This window comes from Haliotis rufescens, unplaced genomic scaffold, assembly GCF_023055435.1.
Source record: "Haliotis rufescens isolate VD_foot unplaced genomic scaffold, xgHalRufe1.0.p SCAF_17, whole genome shotgun sequence".
Lineage (NCBI taxonomy): Eukaryota > Metazoa > Mollusca > Gastropoda > Lepetellida > Haliotidae > Haliotis > Haliotis rufescens.
In genome coordinates, this window is record NW_025963857.1 from 16,836,592 (window position 1) to 16,847,573 (window position 10,982).

The following is a 10,982-nucleotide window of genomic DNA, read 5'->3' on the forward strand; positions in this document are numbered from 1 at the left end:
GGAGGTGGAATCTGATGGGTCCATGGGAGAGGCTTAGAAGGGATATAACTGGTAACAGCCACTGGTAGCGCTACGATCGAGCCCATGAATTCCAACCTAGTTTGGCAAGGGTGGAAACTGGACTTTTTAAGTCAGGTAACTCTCTTGCCTCGGGAAGATGACATTCTTGAAGAGTGGAAAAGATTTACACTGCTGCAGTTGATCTGTATTAGCCCTTCAAGTATACACCAACTTCATCCTAGGCAGTGCTGATTAGTTTATTAGTAAAGGAATGTTACTAATCGTGTAGCAAGCACTCGTGGTTTTATGCAGCTTTCAGCAATATTCCACCAAAATCACTATGAGAGACACCAGAAGAGAGCTTCACACATTCTACCCATGTGGGGAATCAAACCCAGGCCTTCGGCTTGATGAGTGAACGCTTTAACAACTAGGCTACCCAACCAACAACCAATCGTGTAGCAATTACAGCAATAGGAGAAAGGTATCACTTTGTAAGTTAGCATATTTATTAACACACAAACATGGTAAAGTGACAATTCGGCAAACGTCTAGCAACAGTATGACTGACAACTCACCTCCAAGCTAAACTCGACGATGAGACGTATATGCGGCATGATAATGGCCACTTCCGTCTCCAGGAGCTCGTCAAACAGCTCCATCACCTCACACGCCTTGTCCTGGGGAGATGGACGAACATAATGTAGTCAATGTAATTAGTGCCAAGATTTAACATTCTACTTCAAGCTTTGACAACTGGAATACTTTCAGGCTATTATCAAAAACATCTCATGCAAAGCGGCCCAGTTATTTGGAATTGGGTTGGTAGGCAAAGTCGGTGGGGAGGAACATGTATTTTGTTTTTTCAACAGGATCATTAAATGATTACAGTGCTGAGTTTGGCATGATGTTGTTCATATATTAACAGCACTCACACAGTTATGCAGTGAACAGTTCCAATGTCAACAGACAGCAACTTGACAAGGACTTGGATATGAACCACAAGTAAAAAAACATGCCAAAGTTCACATTCCTCAGTCCTACACTGTACAGATGTGTACAAAGCCAAAAAATGAATTTAGAGGGAATTAATAAGAGCATGGTCCAAACACAAAGGTCAAATCAAAGTAGAAACTAAAAATATTCCAATAAAGGAAGATATGTGTTGACTTCGACTAAACTTACATTCAGCAAATTTCATAACATTATTCCTTTCGAATAAAAAAGGCTGAGCAATGGTAAAAAAATAGCTTTCTCATTGGATACTGTGGCAGCCATTTTCAAAATCAGATTGGAACTTCTTGAAAACATTGGGGTGTTGCGGTGGGAACAAGGATGTGAATTTCATCCCACTGGTCCAGTGGTTTCTGAGGGGATGTGAATGACGGACGACACTCAATAATTTATTCCAATACTGCTGCTGGCAGCCATATTTGATTTCCACTGAAGATGCCTTGAACACACTTGGAACTACCCGTACATGTTGTGACCATCTCACCTACTAAGTTTCAAGCTTCTGGCCCTTTTGATTTCAGATTAGTATATTTTTTTAAATCAAAGATGGCTACCTGGAGGCCATATTGAAAATGTAATTTTCATGCCTGAAAACATTTGAACCCAAACACTAAATCCACACAAAACTTAAGCTCAATCCATCCAGCTAATTTGGATAATATGTGAAAAATGTAAAAAGTGAGTGAGTGAGTTCGCCGCTTTTAGCAATATTCCAGCAATATCACAGCGGGGGACACCAGAAATGGGCTTCACACATTGTGCCCATGTGGGAAATTGAACCTGGGTCTTCAGCGAGACAAGTGAATGCTTTAACCACAAGGCTACCCCACTCCCCTGAAAAATGGCAAAAGATTATGGAAGATGACACCAACGCAGGCAGATGACTTGCGATGACATAAGATCACACGGTCTGTCACATCAGGGAAACTTATCACGGGTCTTATCTTTCACAGGAGCACAAGTTACTTGCCTCATCTTGAAGGGCCAGCTCTCTCACTATCTGAACAACGCGAGGTACACTTGATTGAATAAATTTCTGAAGAAAAGAAAATTGTTAATGAAGCAATGTTCTGATACCACAGAAGAATCAAACTGCTATAACTGTATAACTGCTGTATCATAGTGGCCTGTAAATAACTGCATCAACACATAAGAAAATATAGAACCTAAACTTATATATTTAAAATATCTAATATTGTTTACACATAAAATTCATGTTCTGTGAAAATTTAGAGGCATAAATATTTACAAAGTGTTGTCTACATACTAAACACGACTGCAAATAAACACTGTGATGCATTTTTTATTTATGCTAAATTATCTAAAAAACAATAAGGTTGAACATGTTGATGGGAATAAAATTCTCAAATATGTTTTCGAAATAATCAACACCAAAGATACAGTAGAACATGGGTATAACAAACTACAGAGATCGGAGAAATCAGTTTGCTATATACGTGGTTCGTTATATACGTTTTTGCTCGGAAACGTCCACTATCTCGGATAAAACAAAACACAATACACGTAATTTGTCTTACCTGCTTACAGACAAGATTAGTCCAATTACATGTACAGGTAAGTCTAACATAATGCAAGTTTAACAAGGTTGAATCATCAACGCTGATTGTGTTGATTCGCCGCTGATTGCGTATAGCTAATTGTCAGTGACACTTGACACCGAGTGAGATTTCTCAGTTCGCTATACACGTCACTAATTAGTGGTATTTGGGCTTGTCAGGAATCAGATATCAATTCACTACATATGTTAATTCGCTGTAGAGAGTTCGTTATGTACGTAAATTTTATATGATAATATATAGGAGATAAATCGGGAATTTTGTAACAGTTCGTTTTATCCGTTTTTTCGCTCCATCCGTTTTCGTTATATCCATGTATTTATAATCGAAAAGAATTGAAAGTAGACAAGACTTTCTTGACAAATTTTGTTTGAATAATGTTTACATTTCTCATGTGTACAAGTTAAGATTTTGTCATTTCAAGAGTGAAATATTTCAACTTACACTCTCGTCATCTCCCACGAAGAACACCAACTCTGTCATAGACCTATACACAAGAACACATGCCTCATGAACAGTAAAAGGAAACAAGCAAAACCAAATTTAATTAATTAAGTACAGTAAACTACGGTCATAAGGAACTCAAAGGGACCACTAATTTTAGTTCGTAATAACTGTTTTTCATTATAAGCATATATACAGCATTTTTCAACAAATGTCCGGGACTAAAAAATATTTTGTTACTTTGGTCAGTTCGTTATAAGCATGTTCATTATAAACGTAGTTTACTGTAGTTCCGTCCAATGACATCACTTTACTGTTACCTTAAGTGTCCATGTTAAACTGTCTATAACTGTATAAGGGACAGCTGGATCACTTGTTTGATTACACTGTTAGAATCTACACCCGGACCTTAATATTGCATTTATTTTTAACATATACCGTATTCGACGTAATAAGCGCCCAGGGCACTCTCAAAATTAGAAATAGGGGGCTCTTAGAATATTATTTTGGTGAAAAAACTAGAGTTGAAAGACAAATTTTGTGATTTATGCTGACAGCTGAAATGTTTATGTACGACAGATATATTTTTTCCAGAATTTAATTGCCATTAATTAAGGGTGCATATAACACACGAGTGCGTGTTATACACACATAAATAAGTCTTGTGTACATTGATCAATCAGAAGGGGTGCTAATTGGGATTGTTCCTTAGCCAATATATTAGCAAATATCGCCGTGGGCACTTATTAGAGAGGGGCGCTTATTATGTCGAATACGGTACTACTCAAAAGAAGTAACAGAATACCCAATTTCCTCATGACTACAGTTCATCTGTCACGACAGGTTCGTATTGCAACACACAGCCTTGACATACTCTGGCATTCCAATTGTGGCGTTGTTTAACTAGTTTTGAGTAGTATATCAATAACCGATCACATTAGATCATATATGACTGATTAATTAAAACAGATCAGAATCAATGATCATGTAACATTACATCTGACATGCTTCCCCGAACTCCCCCTGGTATTCATGCCTGCCTGTCAATCAATCTCGTGGGGTATTTATATATCTGCCTGTTTCAATATGTAGATCTTGCGACATGCAACGAAACCATGCCAATGCTTTTCTATATTTTGGTATGGTAATATCAACGAGATAGCATTCTCTATAAATGTAAGATTTAAAAAGTTTATAATAAAAGTGTTTATTTGATAATGCTAATGAAACAACCCATGATTGTAAATAAATATCTTTTAGTCTTTGTTTCAGTCATCATACCAAACATTACCAAAACCAGATTCAAATAAGAGTTCTCTAACACCAGTTGCCCAGTTTCTTTTACCATTTGAATCAAACAACAATAACATATTATAACACTTTTTTGGAAATCTATACAAAGGCATATTTAAAATTCTTAACCAACATTTGATAACTTTAATATATGCAAAAATATACAGTGGATAGCGACCACAATCACCATAAACCATAACCACGGGTGTATTAACTTTTTCACCTTAATATTTCTTACATGCATACAAGTGAATCTTTTCTATAGCATCTACTTTTGAGAGTCCCCAAATGCAATGCTTCATGGATTATCTCCCCTACCTGACAGCGTAGTAGGGCACCTGTCGGCTCTGTGAGTCGTTGATCAGCTCTGTGAGGAGCTGCAGGACGGACCGTAGGTGTGGCTTGAGCTGCTCACAAGCCACAGAACAAACAGTGTACAGAACAAACGCCCCAAGCTGGAAAACAAGTGATTTTGTGTAAAGTCTAATCAAACCCTTGACTGTTGTCATGATTGATTGAGTATGGTTTTAAGCTGCTTTAAGCAATATTCCAGCAATATCACGGCAAGGGACATCCAGAAATGGGCTTCACACATCGTACCCATGTTGGGAATCGAACCAAGGTCTTAGGCGTGACGAGCAAACGCTTAAACCACTAGGCTACCCGACCACCTGATTGTTATCATGAGCATTAATTATTGTTATTGCTGTACAGTGACAATCAGCCTTGTCACACATCATGGTGCGAGGGAGAGAATTGGGACTTAATCCACTTCAACTGTATTTCATTTATAAACCTGTGTGTCAGCTTTATGTAGGAGGAAAGCCCAAAGTGATACAAGTTTAACGCCCCAGTGATACCCATGAGCATGGGGCCGACAAATCCAGAATTATAATCACTAAACGCCTCACTCAGCAATATTCCAGCAATATGACGGTGGTCTGTAAATAATCAAGTCTTGACCAGACAATCCACTGATTGATATCATGAGCATTGATCTACGCAATTGGGATTGATGACATGCATCAACCAAGTCAGCAAGCCTGACCATCCGATCCCGTTAGTTGCCTCTTACGACAAGTATAGTCGTCTTTTACGGCAAGCATGGGTTGCTGAAGACCTATTCTACCCCGGATCTTCACGGGTTGTCTCAGAGGAAACATTTGGGTTGTCTCGAAGTAAAAGTTTGGTCCATGCATATCATTTTTCAGGTGAGTCTAACCTCCGAAAACTCAGTATCTACGTATGTCCCTTCAACTTCGACACAACAGTGTTTGACTGTATATGAAACTGTGGATACATATACCTATCGACATCATTCAACAGTAGTCATTTTGTCCTTAGGCGTGTCCTTGTCACGTGATCACGGACTGGAGCAGAAAATACAGTTTTAATAATCATCAGTTTCCTACATAGTCACATCTGACAACAGAAGGATGTATTTGTGACCTATTCTGCCCCCAATTTCCCCCCGTGACATAGTGAAGATGTCAGTTCAAACATTAAAGTGAGTGAGTGAGTTGGGTTTAACGCCGCTTTTAACAGTATTCCAGTTATATTGCGGCATGTCAGCTTAATGTGGGAGGAAAGCCCGAAGTGATGCAGGTCTCAGACGTTTACCACTTCGGTGAAACCCATGAGCACGGGTATGGTGCTGACAAACCTAGAAACGTAACCCGGGCAAACCGGGATTCGAACCCACAATCATAGGTTTCTGGCGTGCCCAAGCCAAGGGACGCAACTCTGCACAGCGAATCGCGGCGCCTAAGACGACTGGGCCACCAGTGCCCCCTCAAACATTAAAAAGTAAATGTTTCATGTGAGACTTAGCCACTGGAAAGATGGATGGACGAAGTGCATCCTGTGATTCGTACCTCCCTCTTGGCTACATCAGGGTCCTTTGTTGTTGTGATCATGAAGTCGAACACCTGGGGCCAGCTGTTGGTGGCCAGGTCATGTTTGGCTACAGTGCCCACAATCTGAGCTACAGCATTGCGCACACCCTTCCTGGAAAACACCATTGGATAAACAATCAAATCTATTGTGAGATGCCCCCCATCAAACATTCAAGATGCCCCCGATCAAATCGATGTATGTTGTTTAACGCCGCACACAGCAATATTCCAGCTATTTGACGGCGATCTGTAAATACTCAAGTCTGGACCAGACAATCCAGTAGTTGACATGCATCCCGTTAGTCGCCTCTTACGGCAAGCAAAGTCGCCTTTTACGACAAGCATGGATTGCCGAAGACCTATTCTGCCCCGGATCTTCATGGGTCCATACAGATATAGTCCTGTGGCGTTGACTTACTCAGACTCCTGTACCAGAAGCTGCAGGATGTTGTCTCGGATACTGAAACATAAGGAAACATGGTTGTAATGTTCCATAAAACTCAATAACTTACCATAATAACTTCACATTTCCAAGTCTTAAAGTAAACCTGCATGATCATTTGTTTTGAAGAATACAAAGAAAATACAAACAAATTCCATCAAATTAAGAACATAAAAGTAAGCCCCATCATCATTGCTCATTTTAAAATAATTACAACAAAATAATTAAAAATATGACAATAAATCTAGCCCGAAAGATAATTTTATTTCAAGTTTGAAAAACAATGGTAACATCCTTCCGCAAATTTTTAACAAAACTTAATCTAACCTTTGGCGAACATCTTCTGTCAATGCCTTCCATTGCTTTGATTTCTGGATTTTTCGTCTCAAAAGAACAGCTGCATATTGTCGAATCTGACAAGGAAATACCCAAATGAAATAACAACGCAAATAGTAGAAAAAACATTTTATCTAGAATTCTGTTAGGACAGGTACAATGTAGAAGGCTTGGTCAGTCTAACATGAAGCAAAATCTCACTTCCTCAGCAACAAGGAAGGATAGTCAGGACATCAATTCCAATTTGTTTGTTTTAACAGCAATATTCCAGCTTTATGGCAGTGATCAGTAAATAACCAAGTATGGAACAGACAATCCAGTGATTGACATCATGAGCATTGATCCAAGCAACTGGGATACAATGCCATTTAATACTTACTGTTTCTGAATAAAAACCCACTGGCTTCATGAAAATGTTGTTTTTTTCAACCCTGTCTTAACATGACGCCAACTATGCCAGCACAAGAGCTTACCTGAGGTGTCTGTGATGTCGTCAACACCTGTCTTAACGTGACACCAACTATGCCATCACAAGAGCTTACCTGAGGTGTCTGTGATGTCGCCAACACCTGTCTTAACGTGACGCCAACTATGCCATCACAAGAGCTTACCTGAGGTGTCTGTGATGTCGCCAACACCTGTCTTAACGTGACGCCAACTATGCCAGCACAAGAGCTTACCTGAGGTGTCTGTGATGTCGCCAACACCTGTCTTAACGTGACGCCAACTATGGCAGCACAAGAGCTTACCTGAGGTGTCTGTGATGTCGCCAACACCTGTCTTAACGTGACGCCAACTATGCCAGCACAAGAGCTTACCTGAGGTGTCTGTGATGTCGCCAACACCTGTCTTAACGTGACACCAACTATGCCAGCACAAGAGCTTACCTGAGGTGTCTGTGATGTCGCCAACACCTGTCTTAACGTGACACCAACTATGCCAGCACAAGAGCTTACCTGAGGTGTCTGTGATGTCGCCAACACCTGGCAGAGAGATCCGAGAGCAGAGGGATCCTTAAATGCCTCCCTTAGACTCTGAGTTGCCTGGAAACAGAAAACAACAGCTGTGAGGTCAAACTTCATCACAACTCCAATTCATACAAAGTATTATGCAGTATTTGATACTAACCAAAATTTGCCAGTGGTCCAAAGGACTAGCACATAGGAAAATATACTGGTCCTGTTGGATCTCCACTGGACACAGTGGTCCTAACCAAAAAGGGTTTTAAAAGTTATTAATTCATTGAAAAATTACAATAAGAAACCGGCCAAGATGGTAATCACTGTACAATGAAGGGTTGTTGAGGTTGCTGGTTGCTGGATTTGTTTAGAGTCAATATATCGCAGATTTCAAAAGTATTACAAACTCAAATTACTTTGTTCATCCCCAAAATAACACTAGACCAGTGGATCACCATTTATCTATTACTAGTCCTGAAGAAAATAAGCTATACTCAGAAAAGTCGACCAGTGTTAGTGCCGAACACCGACATGTTGACTGCTAAGCTGCAAGCAAGGTAGTCGGCATGGTAAGGGTGGTCAAATAATGGATACTACACAGCGGGTGTTTGTTTGTGAACACTGAGGCTTGTGTTGCTTCATTTCCTCTAGACCGCCTCCGTGGTCTAGTGGTAGAGCGTCCGCCCGGAGAGCGGAAGGTCCCGGGGTTGGATCCCCGACCGCGTCATACCAAAAGACGTTAAAAGATGGTACTTGTTGTTACCCTGTCTGGCGCTCGGCATTAAGGGGCTAAAACAAGGACTGGTCGGCTCGGAGTCAGTATACTGTGTCTGAGTGGGGTATTCATGTTAAACTGTGGCATGGTATCTCAGTGTGCTAGCACTATAAATCGGCATCAGTCCGGACTAGTACAAGCAGCCACACACACACATACACGTCGCTTTATAAGTGCAATAATCTTGGACGCGACGTTAAACCCCATTTCACCTCACCTCATTTCCTCTAAGGATGACCATGACGACATAGAGAACAATGCTTACAGCACAACTGTGATAGCTGATTATTGTGTCTCATTGAAGTAGTCGAAATGTCAGTGTAAATTATGGTGTGGGTGTATATGAAAGCAAGCCGCAAGTCTCACACACAGGGATGGTTGAAAATGAATTATCTCACCCACATTCATTCATACAAGCCCTGAATATATGTCCAAAGTTTTATCAAGTAAAATGCCATAATGACAGCTAGCAGACGACGAAAACGAACCAAGTCACTTTCATTTGCTTAATGCATTCGGATAAACATCAGTTCATTTCAACTTAACCATACTTACGCGAGATAAGAGAGTTACCTAAGGTGTGTTCTGATTGATTTCTCAGGAGGATACATAAGCGGGCTACATGGAAAATAATTGCCTGCTGCTTAACCAATCAGAAGTTAGTATTTTAATGTGAGGTGACATAATGAAACTTGTCACACATGTACTCTCATCATGTTCATATTCTGCTCTATTGATACAAAGGTCTGACAGCTTTGCTGCAATTCTTCTATCAAGCTGAAAAGCACAATGACAATATTTTGTTAAGGATGTAGGCAAGTCAACTGCCATCACTAATTCTTAAAACAATAATGAAGGTAAATATGTATAATTAGGTAAATATTACCATACAATCATGACAATTAATTATCTCTTTTTAAGTCATTATCCCGGTTATGGGTATAATTAAGTCACTAATGATAATTTTAATTTATTTTATCAAGATACAGTAGATGTGTTTAACATGTTTAATGTGATATGAAAGTATATATATCTTTGAAAGTATTCAAATAGACATTTTGAGGGAATAGTGACAGGTAAAAAGCGACTGTGTGTATGACTGTAGCGAATGTATGTATGACTGTAAAGTTACTGTATACATGTAGATCTATTGATATTTTCCTATATATCTGGTACTGTTTATGCTATTTTTGTACTATTGCTAATGGCTTTTATTAACCTCCACAATTTACGTGTCTTTCGCTAACAGACATTATTTTTAAACGGTCATATTCTTGGGAAACATGCAATGATTTCATCGCACATGGCCGATGACTCACTATAAATTGGCGCGCTGTCAAATTCCAACACGTGTTTTCGTACAGACAGTTTAAATTATCGAAATCGGGATATGTGTAAGGATTCGGCGAACAAAAATAACGGATCGAATACACAAAACAACAACGTTGATCGTGAGATAATTGACATTATGATTTAAAACGGAACCTCTTGAATAACAGCATTGTCTGGTTGGAGAAGTTTCGCGAGAATTGCTTCTAAGGGCGCCGCCATCTTTATTAGCGATATTCGTTATCTCTCAATATGAAGAGTTCTTTCTTGACAAACCAAATATGATCTATTTCAAATATATTGGTACGGATGGTCGAAACGAGTAACGGTTATAGGACATTTTGGTTTATGCCAATTTATTTTTTGACATTGTACTTGCATTGTGCAGGTATATCCTGTGATGTCCGATAGGTATGTAGTGATATTAAATGCAATATTGTATCCATGTTCCGTGGCGTTTGAAGTACAGTCGATTGAATAAAGCACGAAGTCAATCTAGTGATCATATATGATTGGAATATTTACATTCAACGTTTCATGTTTCAACGTCGAACATTCATTATTTAGTATATGTATTAAAATAAATATCAATTTATATTCCTGACATTCTGGAACGCACAAACGCATGAATGGGCAGTAGCTGATATAATATATCCTATTTAGCCTCTCAACATTAACCGCCTCCGTGGTCTAGTGGTAGGGCGTCCGCCCGGAGAGCGGAAGGCCCGGGGTTCGATGCCGGCCGGCTTCATACCAAAAGACGTTAAAAGATGGTACTTGTTGTCTGGCACTCGACATTAAGAGGCTAAAACAAGGACTGGTCGGATCGGAGTCAGTATACTGTTTTTCATGTTAAACTGCGGCATGGTATCTCAGTGGGCTAGCACTATGAATTGGGATCGGTCCGGACTAGTACAA

General features: G+C 39.7%; 1 protein-coding gene across 2 annotated transcripts in view; it reads right to left on the reverse strand.

The window, feature by feature from the left end:
• Positions 1-10,293, reverse strand: part of LOC124137951 (importin-4-like) — a 40,510-nt gene extending 30,217 nt beyond the window's left edge. For both annotated transcript variants that reach the window (XM_046504411.2, XM_046504409.2), the window contains exons 1-9: positions 10,221-10,293; positions 7,958-8,044; positions 6,993-7,078; positions 6,642-6,683; positions 6,203-6,335; positions 4,647-4,783; positions 3,036-3,078; positions 1,985-2,050; positions 579-680 (exon numbers count right to left, since the gene is read on the reverse strand). In XM_046504411.2, coding sequence (XP_046360367.2) covers positions 579-680; positions 1,985-2,050; positions 3,036-3,078; positions 4,647-4,783; positions 6,203-6,335; positions 6,642-6,683; positions 6,993-7,078; positions 7,958-8,044; positions 10,221-10,286 — 762 coding nt within the window. In that variant the 5' untranslated portion in view covers positions 10,287-10,293. The remainder of the gene's footprint in view (positions 1-578; positions 681-1,984; positions 2,051-3,035; positions 3,079-4,646; positions 4,784-6,202; positions 6,336-6,641; positions 6,684-6,992; positions 7,079-7,957; positions 8,045-10,220) is intronic.
• Positions 10,294-10,982: the final 689 nt, after the last annotated feature.